The sequence below is a fragment of the Leuciscus leuciscus genome, assembly GCF_965113295.1.
Source record: "Leuciscus leuciscus genome assembly, chromosome: 18".
In the NCBI taxonomy this organism is placed as follows: Eukaryota; Metazoa; Chordata; class Actinopteri; order Cypriniformes; family Leuciscidae; genus Leuciscus; species Leuciscus leuciscus.
In genome coordinates, this window is record NC_138742.1 from 18,272,941 (window position 1) to 18,288,297 (window position 15,357).

Below are 15,357 nucleotides of genomic sequence, written 5' to 3' on the forward strand. Positions count from 1 at the left end.
CATTGATGCGGTCTTATTTTAAAGGAAGTGACTCAGGCTGAAGTTCCAAAAGTTTGCCCGTCTCATTATAACAGCTTTGAACAAACAGCAGATAAAGACACAGCAATCACAATGAAACGGATATCACCTCTCTACATATCCTTCATACCGATAAGATGTAGGCGCCAGACTTGACTTGAACAGATAGATAGATAGATAGATAGATAGATAGATAGATAGATAGATAGATAGATAGAGTTGGCATCTGGGTTCAGCCCTTTGATAAAACAAGATTTGCTGTGATCTGTAAATTTGAATGTAAAAACCAAAGGTATGATCGATTCAACACACTGCTATTGAAATGATCCAAGAAATCTGTGTACAAATAAGTTACTTTATTTAAATAGTCTGGTGTGAAAAAACTACACCAATACTGTACATTTTAGAAGTGCATGTTTCCTCAGCAGATGAAACAAAGTCAGTTAACATTAGCCTTCTCACAGAAAACAGTCATTTTGTTGGATGAACAAAACATAAGTAGCTGGAAACGTAAACAGTTACTGGTCTGAAAAATGTCAAGATTATAACAAGTTTAACCAAAAACCAACAACAAGTGTGCTCAACTTTTGGTGAGAAATACATGAAATACAAGGTCAGGACCAGTCATGAGCTTACACTTCTTCCTTTCATAATTTTCCTTTGTGATAAATGCTTCAATGAAGCAACTTAAAGATAAATGGTACAAAGATACAGCAAAATACCATTCACCAACTACCCTCTTACAACCGGTGTCCTGCATTTGGACACCAAACGGCAAGGCAGTGGCATTTCTACCCTTGTAACAGAGAAATGAAACTGCATGTGCCATTCAAAAAAAAAAAAAAATCTAAAGGGATTCATTTGTGTCACATCTGAATGAAAAAAAAAAAGCAAGCAACGGAAAACAAACCGTTTGGATTAATCTTCTCACGAAGACTAGAATACTAACCCCTGTTCCCAGTCCCTTCCATTTATCACTATGATCATCACACTTCTCATTGCTGTAAAACACATGGCATAGTCCTTGTCTTGGCTTTTAAAAATGATCCAATAAATGTCGACAGCTCTTTTAATTATCTGGAATTCAGGTGATCCCTATAGCTAATACTAGTCAGTTGTCATTTTTCAGCAATATCTCAATTTATACTGTTGGTGCATAATTTCTCAAAAAGAAAACCAACATGCACCTTTCCCAAACCATATTACAGAATGGAAAAAAAAAAAAAAGAAAAAAAATCATAAGACCAGCTTATACTCAGGTTACACAGTTAATCCCATTTCTTCATAAAAGGATACTGTACATTCTAATTTAACATACTGTAAGGAAATAGTAAAAAAAACACACAAAAAAAACACACAACACCAATACATAGGGCAGCACGATTTGGGGGAAAACTCTAATTGCAGTTTTTCGGATAAAAATGAAACAATCTAGCTTTTATGGCAGGTGACCTTAAATCTCTTGTGTTGACAAGTCATTCCGCCATTTCGGTTTTATTTTGATTAATCGTGCAGCCCTACAGTAAAAGGACACTTTTAACAGAGTTGCTCTGCAATTTCCAGCAGGGGTAAACCAATTATTTTTGTTTTTCTCTGCGTGTAGTCCGAGGACATACTGTCCAACCCCTAAACAGACCAGTAATTCATAACACTGAAGAATCAGTTCAGTCAAACAACATATCAGTTTATATCCGGCCTCCCTTATTTCCACTTTAAACAAGGGAATCATTTCAGATTCTAACTGCACAATCCCTAATAATCACTATAAGTCTGACTCTTTAAAAAACCTCTCAAACTTGTCCAAGTACCCGGGTCGATGAGGGAGGAGGAAGTAATGTGTGCTGCTGACTTTCTTCCCATCTTCCATGATGGGCAGAATACAGGGGCTGCGAGGAGCCGGCAAGCCCTCACAGCTCTGCTTGTGTTGAGCCTTACTGACATACTCCGGATAGGGAGCAAAGCTCTGAGTAGGAGGCATTACCCCGTTGATGTAAATCGGGAGACTTTTTGGGCTAATGGCACGTGGTATGACCTGAAGGATGGGCTCCCTGGGTGGAACTTTAGGGGGTTTGTCCGTATCAAAGTCATCGGATGATGGCCGCCTGCTGTCCGTGCTCTCGCTGAGGCGAGCGCGGATTGGAGCGCGAGGTGGGACTTCGGGTTTCTCCTGCTGGAGGCTGTGGGGAGAATGGTGAAGGCCGGTTGGCCTGAAGTTGGTAGCCTTGAAGGATCCGGCAGGGCCGGAATGGGAGCGATGTAGCCGGCGTTGGTGTCTGTCTTGGTTCTGCGTTACCGCCTGCTCCCACTGAGGCTTCACCCCGCAAAGTTTCTGATGTTCCTGTAGCCCTTCGTAATATGCAAAGTTTATCTGACCGTTTCGCCGAAAACTGCGCCTCCCTGGCAAGCCGTACTGGAAGGATGAGGTTTTAGGCACCAGACACTGGCTCTCAGAGGTGCTGGAGAAAAACTCCACCTCGTTGTCTTCTGCTTCATCAGAGGACAGGTCGCCTATGTCCGGGAGGGGCGGGAGGGGCTTAGTCGTTCTCCGGGGTGAACAAGGGGGTATGTGCTCATAAACGGACAGTTTTTGTAAGGACGGAACCACCTGGTCTCCCTCTGGTGGGTGGCACTGGGAGGAAAACAGCAGCTGTGTAGGATTTGGAGTCTTGGGAGACAAACACGGAGGAGAACAGGAGCCAGACGTCCTTGCTATGAAGTAAAAATACAGAAAAGAAATGAGGATTTAAGCTCAGATCAACTACCGTATGACATACATGCTCAATGGTGTCATAAACATCATTTAAATTGTTATTTTTCAATGGCTCTATCTCTTGAGATGGATCTATCACCAGCCTCAACATAGGGAGCTTATCAAAGGATTCACTTATCAGACTTTCATACAACTTCCTATAACCTTCTGCGCTTCCTGAGAAACATCCGCATCATGCTCCAAGAACAGAGGGTGACCAGACTGTGATATAGCTGATATAATTCAATATCACTACTCACTCACTTTCAAAGCCCACGTTTGCAGAGTTTTGCTGATACATTCTCAAGCTGTGATCCATGGACTCCGAACCAAATCCAAAAAACAGCCTGCAAAACACAAAAATGGAAAGCGTCAAAATCTGGTGACTAGAGAAGAAGGTCTCTCATAATACACGAGTTGGTTGGGCGGAAGACTGCTTTCACACTCACTTATCCATGGTGTCGTGGTCATGGTGTTGATCCCAGTATGGTTGGGCTGTGGCCATAATGTTTAGAAGAGTGGAGGCTAGTTCAGGCCTGTGGGGGTCTCCACTATTCTTGATCCTGCAGAACTCATAATCCAGCCATGGGTAACCAAGACAGGACTTTTTGCGCTCCACTTTTCCGATGGCAATGGGAAAACCTGCATGGGGGGAGGGGGGTTATTAGGCCACTTTTTCAGTCATCTTAAAATGGTTATTGTTATTGCAACAGCTTTTTGGTGACAAAGAAGGACACAGACATAAAAATGACCATTACAAACTAAAAGTTAGTTACATGTTTCATTGTCCCTCCTATAAAATGTAAGATGTTTAATATACAGTACTGTTCAAAAGATTGGAGTTAGTAGGATTGCATTAGGATTGCATTAAGGATTGCATTAAATTGATCAAAGGTGACAGTGAAGACATTTATAATTTACAAAAGATTTCTATTTCAAATACTTTTTCTTTTGAACTCTCTCTCTCTCTCATATATTTTATATATATATAGGAAGATATCCATTGTCTTGTAAAAGCCACATGTGCCTTTAGATGAATATGCAGTTTTTCCATTGTTACATGTGCAGGGCAGGCACATATAACAAACAGCTCAGCTATGAAGCTGCGGTGATGCAACAGTTCCTTAAGACATTACACCAAAACACAATAAAGCATCTGTGCTAGAAAACAAAACCATTCAGTGAGAAATGTGCTGGAATGCTTGGGCACAAGTCAGAATGTAATCAATGAAATACCCATGCAGGCTAGGCCTACATTATGCAACTTATCACATGCTCTGCCTCTGCTTTGCCTCAGTCAGAACCGTGAAAGGCAGAAACTAACAATCGTCAATTCTCCCAGTAAAGACCTCAATGCAGATGCGACGCTAAAGCATAAATGGTTCTTTGTGCGTTTGCGTTGGGGTGAGTGCCTGTGCATTTTCAACATCAGGCAGCTCTTATCCGTGAGGTTAAAGCCCTGCCATAAAGGCATGAAAGAGGTGTGAGGTAGGAGGACGTCACCAGCAGGGCCTGGGAGAGGAGCCAGAGGACGCACTGATCCACTACTCAGAGGAACACCATCAACATGCCAAATAGTACAGTGGTGCAAATTACATCTTAAAAATTAACACTACAGAAGGACACAAAAATATAGCTTTCACTAGAAGATCCAATTTGAACAGAAGTAGTTATTCCTGAGGAGATAAATTCATGTTTTGCTGTCCAAACAAAGTCTGCATTTACTTTGGTTTAATAAAATTATTTTATTTTTTAAAATATAATAATAATAATATATACACATATTTTAATAATAATAGTATATATATATATATATATATATATATATATATATATATATATACACACACACACTTAAAATATATCATACAATAGTTAGTATACATTTATAACTATATATATATATATATATAGTTATATATAGTTATAAATGTATACTAACTATTGTATGATATATTTTAAGTGTGTGTGTGTGTGTGTGTGTGTGTGTGTGTGTGTATGTATGTATATATATATATATATAAATGTATACCAACTACTGTATAACTACTATATCCATACTGATTCTTCCATTCTGAATGGTGTTTGCACATAGACACATTTTTGTATGGTGTTTGTACAGACACATTTTTTCCATTCAATTATTTTGACACATCACCTTACCTCACCTTAATTAATTTTTTTCTCTTAATTATGTAATTACGTAATAATGTATGCAATAATATATCATTAACGCCTATAAGACAACACTCCCTCTTCAGTAATTATTAACTAGAGATCCTAATCCCCTCCAAATTAGTAGGCCTGCTACATGGCAGGCTATAAGCAACAAAGATGAACGCCTACGGGGGGGATAAAAATACGAACAGAAAATATATAGGCAGGCCAGCCTACAGAAAAAGCAGGATCATCTGGAGCACGAGGTTGTCAGCCGCACTCGCGAACAGGAGATGAATTACTACAGAAGACGTGCAAGAGCTCAGACATCTGTAAATGATAAACTAGGTTACTACTACACGGCACAGATCGTACTCAACTGGTTGTTGTTGTCTTGTAAACAGCTCTATGAGTGACGCAGGGCCGCTTGTTAAGTATGAAATTACAGTGCTAATAAGATCCTTCTGATATATGGACAGTTTTCTACATCTATTTCAACACACCCACTGACAAACCCTTTCTGACTCAGGTGCGACTCATCTCATATCCCGGTCCAAAGAACAACTATAAGCCTATAAGGAGTAGTGAATTACACTTAATAATTTGACATATTTCTCTGAAACGTGAACAAAACATAAGTAACTTCAAAATACTTAAAGCTACTTACCGGTTAAATGTTTCGTAGGGTTTGTGTTTATTGCTCTCTTATGTCCAGTATAACTAAACGAGTGCTGTTAGTAATCCAAGCGTATCTTTGTAAAACATTCACCACAATTTATTATTAAACAAAACGCACGTGTAGTAGAAGATGCTACCGCTCAACAACTTATCGCTCTCATCATGGAAAGCCGAGAGCTGGAAACTATTTATAAGGACTGTTACGTCAGACCCTAGGCGCCGCCCACTGTCTTAAAGGGGCCGCTTAGTGCGACCTTGTGACATACAACATCTCTGGTTCAGATATGTACTCAATTATTTAATACGTAGAAAGATTCCCTGTATTGAAAAATTATTATAAAAACAAATTTCAGTCTCGCATGATAATAATATAAATTGCCAAATTGTCTTTGAGATAAGCTATAGCATTAATATGCCTGCTATTCACATTCTGTTGCATGTTGCGGTGGCTCAATTTATTATAATCGACTTTGAGCTTGTTTATTTAATAAAGCCCAAATATGGGCAGTTTTTTGTGGGATCATTTCCAGAAATACAATTGCGTAACACAAAATGACCGCTTGGTCATTATTCAGTGTGAAATATCAGATGTTTCTCTCTATAATTTCGGGTTGTGTTAAGATGAGCAAGTTAAAAAAAGCTCCTAATTCTATATAGCTCTCCTATTCATGTCTAATTCTATATATGTCTCCTTTCCAACTATTTGCTGACATAGTTCATTTTTGTTCATTTTTTTAAACCTATGATTCAAATGAACTGTCATGATGAATAACCATTAGAGAATGAATTTAAAGATTTTTCTGCAGATCAATTCTTCAGAATTGATCGACTCATCTCTACTCGTGAGAGACAGTCATCGATGAAACTGTGAAACTTTTTAGTTACGTTTGTAAAAGAATGTAACTGTCATAAACATTTATTTCCAGAAAGATGCAGTTCTTCACATAAATCAGATCAATTATATTAAGAAATGTGAGGTATGCAAAAACGGGGTCACTTTTGGTGAGGCAAGCCACTTGCAAATGTTTAGTCAGACCACGTCACTTATTTTTCTAGCAAGATCTGGAAACACTGCTCACATCCAAACCGCTGTACGGATGTTTCTTTAAACTCTCCACAAGCACAGGCTTCAGTAGGGACTAGGGAGGGAGGAACACGTGGGCATGTCTAGCTGTCATAGCATGTGGGCGTAGAAAGTGGGAGTGTGAGGGTGGAATATTCTGTGGAAGTTCGGTTGCACGTTTCCGCAGGATCTCTCTTCCATACGGAGATGTGTGGTTTTGAATCACTGCTCTAGAACGCAAACAACTCTTGAGTCTGAGGCTACAGAAAAGGGTTATACTAACGTGTGATGAATCACGTCCACTGAAGTCACAGAAGGCTTTACATAACCCATTAATAAGATTGAATAAAACATTCAGACTCACCGGACTCAGACATAGCTTACATATATTCATGAAGTGTGGATGAATAGCCTAACTCATTCTGACAAATCATGTATGGGAAACAGAGTCACAATCATTGCTAATAAGAAATACAGCATGCTAACTTAACAGATGAATGTTTGAAGCGTAAATGATTGTGGAAAAACACCCCCCTCAGCAGCCAGCATGTTGATGTGCTGTGCTGTTTGTGTCCCTGAAGCCTGTGATGATTGTTGAGAGAGCCTGGAGCCACAGGGGGACTGAACTCCCAGGGAGAGGGTCAACTCATTTCCTGTCCCTGGTCCCACACAGCTGCTGGTGTCATGCATCCCATGTGAACAGTGTCCTTAGATAACTATATCAAAGTTGACCCACAATTCCTCAAGGGATGTTTCGGTATAATAATATCATTATTTACAGACAATCTCTATAAAGATTATTACATCATTTATCACTGCCTTTTGTGATAGGAAGTTTATAACATTTTAAATAAGGAAGGTGACAGGAAAGCTAAAAATATATTTACTCTTTCGTTGTTTCATTGCATGTGATGCCATTTCTTTTTTAATTCGATTTGAACACATTGAAGTTTGAACTGTGAATGTTTTGAAATTTTCTAATTGGGAACTGATTGTTCTACTCAACGTGATTGTAAAAATGACACATAGGCCTAATCTCTCATAATCATCTAAATAAACAGCAAATGATTATGGTTTTAGTTATCAGTGTCACAAAATAGGCAATAGGTCAACACAGGGCAGATAATCCAAAAAGACAACAGGGCAGAAAAACACTGGCAAATCCAAGAAACCAGGCAAAAAGTCAAAACCAAAACATGGGCACTCAGAAATACAGTGTGACACTTTCAAGACTGGGCAAAGAATGATTGAAAAATCAGGATTGAAAAATCAGGACTCAAATATGCAGGCATTAACAAGATAATGAGACACAGGTGTAAGTAATCAAACATAATAAGTCCAGGCAATGGGTTATGGGAAATGCAGTTCATGATAGAATAGCCCAGGAGTCAGGAGGAGTGCCCTCTGGTGGAGATTGTGGGCACTCCAGCTGAAGAATGTTACAATCAGGAAGGAGCGAACTAAAAATATTATTAAAATCAGTGGCTGCATCCGAAATCGCATTCTTCCCTACTATATAGTAGGCGAAAAACAGTATGTGACAAAAGAAGTATGTCTGAAATCACAGTACTCATAAAAGAGTAACTTCCGGCAAGATTCTGAAGTGTGCATACGATGGACACTTTACTATCCCACGAGGCCATGGGAGAGGCCACTGCCATTCATTACATTTATGAATGGCAGTGAAGCGACGTAACTGATGCTGGTATAGTTCACATGATAATGACAACATGGCGAATGTAGTATGTCCGGATTACATTCATACTACATACATTCGTTCTATATAGAACATACTTTTTTAGCGGTCATCAAGTAATTACTTATTCAAAATAAGTACCTACTCAAGAGAGTATGCAATTTCGGACGGAGCCAGTGACTATAACTGTAAAATTATATAACTGCTATAATGTCTTCAGTGTTATTTTTGTACTATTGCAGTATTTTAAAAGATATTTTTAATTCGTTTTTATTTTAAATTTTATATTTAATTTTAGGTTTAGTAATTTTGTTATGTGCATTTGTATTACTTTTTTATATATATATTTTCATGTAGATTTAATTAATTTTATTTTAGTTTTAGTCATTTTAGTACTTTGACTTAAGTAAGTGACATATCAGTAGGATTTTAGTACAATAAACATTCAGATTTAGTTTTTCAAAGAAAGTGTTTGTTTGTTTGTTTGTTTGTTTTAGTTCTCATTTATTTTTAATATATTTTTATCTTATATTTTAAGATAACTTCAATCTCAGACAGGTTTAAGTAGTTTGTCAGGTCTTATGTAAATGGAAAGAGGTTGTTCCACATTATTAAGCAAGTCACAGTTCTCATGCCACATGCAAAAGATCTTTCTGAAGATGAAAAGCATGAAATGTCTTGCAAAAGGCATAACAAATTATATTTTGCAAAAACTGAATAGAGATTTTCGATCTGTGATTGTCAAAAGATTTGTGAGTGTACAGAAGAACCTGGTCAGATAAAGGCTTATTAAGGGATTTACATAAGAAGACCTGGAAAAAACTACTTAACAAACCTGTCTGAGATTGATACCAGTTATCTAAAAAGATACGAGAAATAAAACAAAGAAACACTTTCTTTGAAAACCTCAAATCTGAATGTTTACTATCCCACTGATATGTCACTTGCATAATTTGGATCACAGTGTATTATATCCATTATAGTTGCCAAGGATTTTCATCTAATATTTACAGCTTTATTTATTTTATTTCAGTTTTATTTCAATTACTGAAAACGATTTTTAATAGTTCAAGTTTAAGTTAACAACACTGGCTGTAATGTAAGCATATAAATCTGAAATCGCATAATATAACCTTGCTAGCAATTGTGAACAGAATCCAACATCATAGTCCTGAGATTTAACCAACTTCCTGTGAAAGCCGTGAACAATAGGCGCCCCGTGGGCCTTCTTACAACCCCAAAATCAGCCTTGAGAAACAGCCTATCTGGAATATTGGGCCTTTCTGGAAATGAGTTGTGGGTGTGTGGTCAAAATGAAGTGCTCCCAGGTAGGCGAACACAGTGCAGAGTAATATCTGAAAACCACAAAGTGTTTCTACAGGAACTCTATATATGAATGCTATCTCCTGATGCAAAATACCAAATGTTTCCACTATTTTAGCCATGCTTATCTGAATCATATTGCATACATTTGGTGTACACGGAGGAATTACATGCAAGGCAAGGCAAATGTTTTACAAGGATGATTGCTTTCGGTGCATGTTTTGTCGATTCACGGAGTGCTTCCCTTGACGTACACATACATTTCACCCTCTGTGGATGTTCCGGCTGAGTTCTCCACAACATGAATGATGGCAGCTTGACGTGTTCTCTAGAGAGCAATAGAAAAAGGAACAGCCCGGTGACTGATAGTATTTCCTCTGTCCTGATTATGCTCCAGAGATACTCTTTATCTCTAAGAGCAATAGAGGAAAACAACTGAATGGAAATGACATTAGAGCATAGGAGGAGATCTCTGGAAATGAGATGTGCAAAATAAATGTTTTATTGCTGTTGTTTTCTGTTAATGCTTAGTTGTTGGTTGCAAAAGACTTTGTTTGGTAGTCTGTCAAATATACCATCACCTTTTTTTTTTACCCCTTTTTTCGACTTGAGTTAGTTTAGGTGGAGGAACCTGACAGGGCTGTTGAGTAGCTTTCTCTCTTGTTGTTTTAATGGGTCACGGAGGCTCAGATCACCCACTGCATTTTTTCTTATGAGTAAGTCTCTTTGTAACCAAGTGCACCAGTGAGCTTCACTGGAAAGGCAGGGTCATGCAAACACACTGGCGGCCCCTGTCACTCCATAGCACCACTGTACGTCTGTGTATGGACACACTCACACAATGTACAGAATCTAATGAAAGGAGGTCGAATAACTGAGAAATGCAATAATGCCCTTAGATGGATCCACAATTTCCTACTCAGAATATGATCATGACTGTAGAGCCTTATTGTGTTATAAGCAACTGGTAAAAATTTGAAATAAGATTTTTTTTTTTTTAAGAAATTAATACTTTTAATCAGCAAGGATGCATTACGTTTATCAAAAGTGACAGTAAAGACATTTACAAAGTCACAATAGATTTCTATTTTAAAAAAAATGCTGTTATTTTTAACTTTCCATTCATTGAAGAATCCTGAAATATTGCATCACGGTTTCCTCAAAAATATTAAGCAGCACCTTATCAGAAATGTTGCCTGAGCAGTAAATCGGCATATTAGAATGATTTCTTAAAGATCACGTGACTGAAGACTGGAGTAATGAAGCTGAAAATTTTGCTTCGTCATCACTGGAATAAATTACATTTTAAAATATAAATAGAAAAGAGTTATTTTAAATTCGATTGAGATTTAACAATATTACTGATTGTACCTTGGTGAGCATACAAGAGACTTTACAAAACCCAAACTTTTGCACAGTAGTAAGTATACATAAATAACATACATGTATATTATTATTTATACATATACAGTTGATTGTTAATTAATTTTCGTTTAAAATAACTTGATATGTTAAAAACCCATATTAGTATAAATAAAATTAACCAGGATCAATGCTGTAAAAGTATGACTCATTTCATTAATGAACAAAACAGCCCCATTTACCCTTTTAGGATATGTTGTAAGACAAATGGTACCAAAGTTGGACATTTAAATAGTCCCAAAGGTTGATTTGGAAATATTTGCATTTCATCATGTTCTGTGTATTGAACAAAGGTTGTTGGGATGTGTCAGGCTGCCATGTGCAAACCACACAAAACTCCAACGACTAACAAAAAACGTGAAACACATGAAAACATATTGTTAGGCTTGTAATATTGAATGAAAAGGAAGTTTAAATCTACACAGGAGTTCCTTCAATAAATGAGCAGGTTTACTTGCGAGGAGGATCAGTTTCCTCTGAGTCACTCGAATGTGACCTTGAGCAGCGAGAGCAGCTGCGGCGACAGTAAGTGCGGCACTATCAACCACAAGCAGGACCAAAGAGCAAACGGAAGTATAGATGTGTATTTTTATACCAAAGCAGCTGCTCATACAAAAAAAGTGGTTGTATTATAGATAACAAAAACATGAGGCAAAATGCTTATCTATTGCCCCTTTCATTAAAGTACTTTAGCTCGCAAAAATCACAACGGCCACTCTCAAGAGGAGTCTGGGACAAACACACACACACAAACACTGAGCTCCAGTCACAGGAATACAAGGGCATCCATTCTCAAGTCACGCACACTTTCCCAGGATGCTAAGGGAACTGAGACAAAGGGAGTCATTTAATTGAATAAGTGTGCTAGGAAGTAGCAAATGATTTGAGGACAAAAAACAAATGATTTCATGGTAACAGAAACTATGAAAGGCCATTTAGGCATGATCGTAGAAAAGAAAGAGGTAATTACTGCTGTTTGCCTGGGATACGGCAATAGAAGGACGGGTCACTCAATTACCCACGGTCCTAGGCAACAGAGGGGCCATGAGGTTTGCTCACCCAGAGGGGAGGTTTCCGCAGTGCATTGTGAAGAAAAGACCAGCACATTAATCTCCTCGAAAAGTGCCTTTTGTCTTTAGGCTGAGCTCCAGAGACTCAAACTCAGAGAGGAATACAAAAGAGGCAGATCTAGAGGAATAAGAAGAGAGAACAAACTCCTTGGATCATTTATAAGGAATTTGGTTACTTGGGGCATGTGTTTTGACTGCTAAAAAGCATTCGTTTTATAGTGTAAAACATTGAGACACGTTTATATTAGTACCAAGGCATCACCAGGTCACCACTTAAAAAATGTGCACATAAAATAAAAAATACCACAGTAAACATTTAAATGACCTGATATATTGTCACCCTTCATGACCAGTGTGGGGCAACAACTCAGCTAAGTTCTACCTGATGTTGAAAAGGCAGAAATAATAATTTTAAAGGATTTTAAAAGGAAATTAATAACATTCAGCAAGGATGCATGAAACTGATCAAGTGGCAGTAAAGTCAAAAGTAGCAAAACATGGTGTAAACAATTTTTGTAACACTTTAGTTAAGAGTCCAATTCTCACTTTTAACTGTTGCTTATTAGCATACATCTCAGATAGCAAATGGCATCTGGCCCAGTTGTGGCCCACATCTCTCACATTCTTGTGGCTCAAGACCACATAGAATGACGGCGATGACTCAACCTGAGTGTGGCTGGCAATACCATACATATCTGGGTATACATATTCAACTATGGCACATATGGCTCAGTTAGAGGTAAAGTTCACATGGGTCACATCTGGGCCACACACAGCAAGCCACAACTCACACTAAAACCGGCTTGATGTGTGTGGGCCAGATACAGCCCATATGATTTTTGCCGCTGCCAGAACTGAGCCATATGTGCCATAGTTGGCCCAGATGAGGCCCGGATATGTATGCTATCTGGGATACTACTAGGATTTTAGCTGTTTAATAGACCTTATAAAGCACATATTAATGCCTGATTCTGCATGATGATATTCTACATCCCCAATACCTAAACAACTACCTTACTAACTATTAATAAGCAGTAATTAGGAGTTTATTGAGGTAAAAGTTGTAGTTATAATATTGAGAAGTGGACCCTAACTTTCTATTTTAGAAATTATTAGTTTCCTTAAAAATATTAAACAGTTCAACTGTTTTCAACATAATAATAATAAATGTTTCTTTAGCATATCAGAATGATTCCTGAAGGATCATGTGACACTGAAGACTGGAGTAATGATGCTGAAAAAATCAGCTTTGCCAACATAGGAATAAATTACATTTTAAAATATATTAAATTAGAAAACAGTTCTTTTAAATGTTAATAATATTATACAATATAACTGTTTTTCCTGTATTTTTGATTAAATAAATGCAGCCTTGGTGAGCATGAGACATTTCAACTTTCCAAAAAATCATAACGACAAAACCGTCTAGCGTTTATGGCTTTATGAAGGCCGGAAGAGATTAAAAAAAAAGCGAGGCATTGACCAGTCATGTGTGGAAAGGAGTATCCGGTTGTAAATACGGAAGCGGTCTGCCTATGCAGTCCTACAGATTTCCTCTGAGGTCCCAGCCAGGAACTTGTTTTGGAATCTGCTGCTGCTGCCTCCACGTTTCTCAGCCAACACTCACCTCACAAGCTACATCCTGTGACTCACCATATCAGAGTCATGTTGAACAGTAACATTAGTTCCTGACATGGCTTTTTCCTGATTCCATCAGCGTGACCTACATACATCAAAAGAATGGATTCTGAGTGTCATTCAGAGACTTCTTTTTTTACTTGGGTTTTCTGTGGCTTATAGTTTGCCATACTTTAACCTTTTAACTCCCACTAACCAATTTATCAGAAAACACACACTGCTTCCACGAACTGACCACAAGAAAAACAATACTTCTGGATGGATGATTTGCTGTTTCAACTCTGTTGTGACAGAAAACATGATAAGTGCCATTTGAGGATTATTGAGCAAGCAATTTTCAGTTTAAAAACAGAATTTCACAATAAAACATAGTTTTGAATGACTTTTGTACGCGATAGAAACCATGAATCAACATAATCCAGATGAAAAAAAAGGTGTGCAACTTTGAATGTACAATAAGTTATGCACCTCGACACGTCCTAGTGACATCACTAAACCTTGATAACTAGCTAAGCATATCACACAGCTCAGTAAGAATGCAATTGTACTTCCAAAGGATAAAAAGCCTGCTTTTGTCTGAGTCAACAGCTGTATTTTATGAGTCACAAGGCTCTCAAAGCTGAGCTCATGATGATGCATGCTGGTTTCGAGTGGAAATCATTTGTTCTACGTTTTGGCCTCACTGGTCAGATGGTCATAGCGAAAAAAAGAACATTTTCTGTTGGCTAAATAATCCAATCCATCTGTGCAACGCTCATGTTAGAGGTGGGAGCTAGCCGTCATCCGATTCATTACACAACCAGTGAGTTCAGTGCTCACCCTCCCTCACAGTCATAACGAAACTATGCTTGTTGAAAAGTGGCCACTGAGCAGAGTGACGCAATGTGGCATATCCTGTATTTTAGACATTGTGGCAAGGTTGAGAGTATTAATTTGATATTTTGTGAGTCAGTTAGGGCAGAGGTATCAAAATGCACTAAGATTAATCTCCTGGCTCTCTATACAAGAGAATGAAATAATGACTTCAACAGTGGGCCTTAACCACAAAGCTTAGGAAAGAGATATAATAAAGTTTCATGAGCTCTACCATATGGACATCGGTTATACCTCAACCATGTATTCTGTGTAAATCATTCGTACATCCATTGAATTGACATCAACTATTTACTTAAGAATGGTTTTACACACTCAAAAGAAGCAGGGTCGGTACGATTTTAAGAAGTCTGTTATGTTCACCATGGCTGCATTTTTATTCATAAAAAATGCAGTAAAACAGTAATATTATGAAATATTATTACAATTTAAATAGTTTTTTAATGTAATTTAATCATGTAATGGCAAAGCTGAATTTTCAGTCTTCAGTGTCACATGATCCTTCAGAAATCATTCTAATATGCTGATTTTCTGCTCAGGAAACATTTATTATCATAAATAAAAAATATAAAAAGTTGTGCTGCTTAAACTTTTGTGTGTGTGAGTGGAAACCATGCCATTTTTTGTTTATTTCAGGATTCTTCATTGAATAGAAAGTTCAAAAGAACAG

General features: G+C 37.7%; 1 protein-coding gene across 1 annotated transcript; it reads right to left on the reverse strand.

Moving 5' to 3' along the window:
• Positions 1-359: 359 nt before the first annotated feature.
• On the reverse strand, positions 360-5,774 carry errfi1b (ERBB receptor feedback inhibitor 1b). The gene is made up of 4 exons (XM_082146438.1): positions 5,592-5,774; positions 3,217-3,409; positions 3,032-3,114; positions 360-2,727 (listed from the first exon to the last, which is right to left on the reverse strand). The coding sequence occupies exons 2-4, from the start codon at positions 3,270-3,272 to the stop codon at positions 1,781-1,783; spliced, it is 1,086 nt and encodes a 361-aa protein (XP_082002564.1). The 5' UTR covers positions 3,273-3,409; positions 5,592-5,774; the 3' UTR covers positions 360-1,780.
• Positions 5,775-15,357: the final 9,583 nt, after the last annotated feature.

What these genes read in the sequence shown, in the direction of transcription:
- errfi1b (XM_082146438.1), bottom strand. Translation starts at nt 3,272, where the DNA reads ATGGCCACAGCCCAACCATACTGGGATCAACACCATGACCACGACACC. An exon ending in GACCACGACACCATGGATAA is followed by an intron (nt 3,115 to 3,216) that starts GTGAGTGTGAAA and finishes TGTGTTTTGCAG; the next exon opens with GCTGTTTTTTGGATTTGGTT. An exon ending in TGCAAACGTGGGCTTTGAAA is followed by an intron (nt 2,728 to 3,031) that starts GTGAGTGAGTAG and finishes TTTACTTCATAG; the next exon opens with CAAGGACGTCTGGCTCCTGT.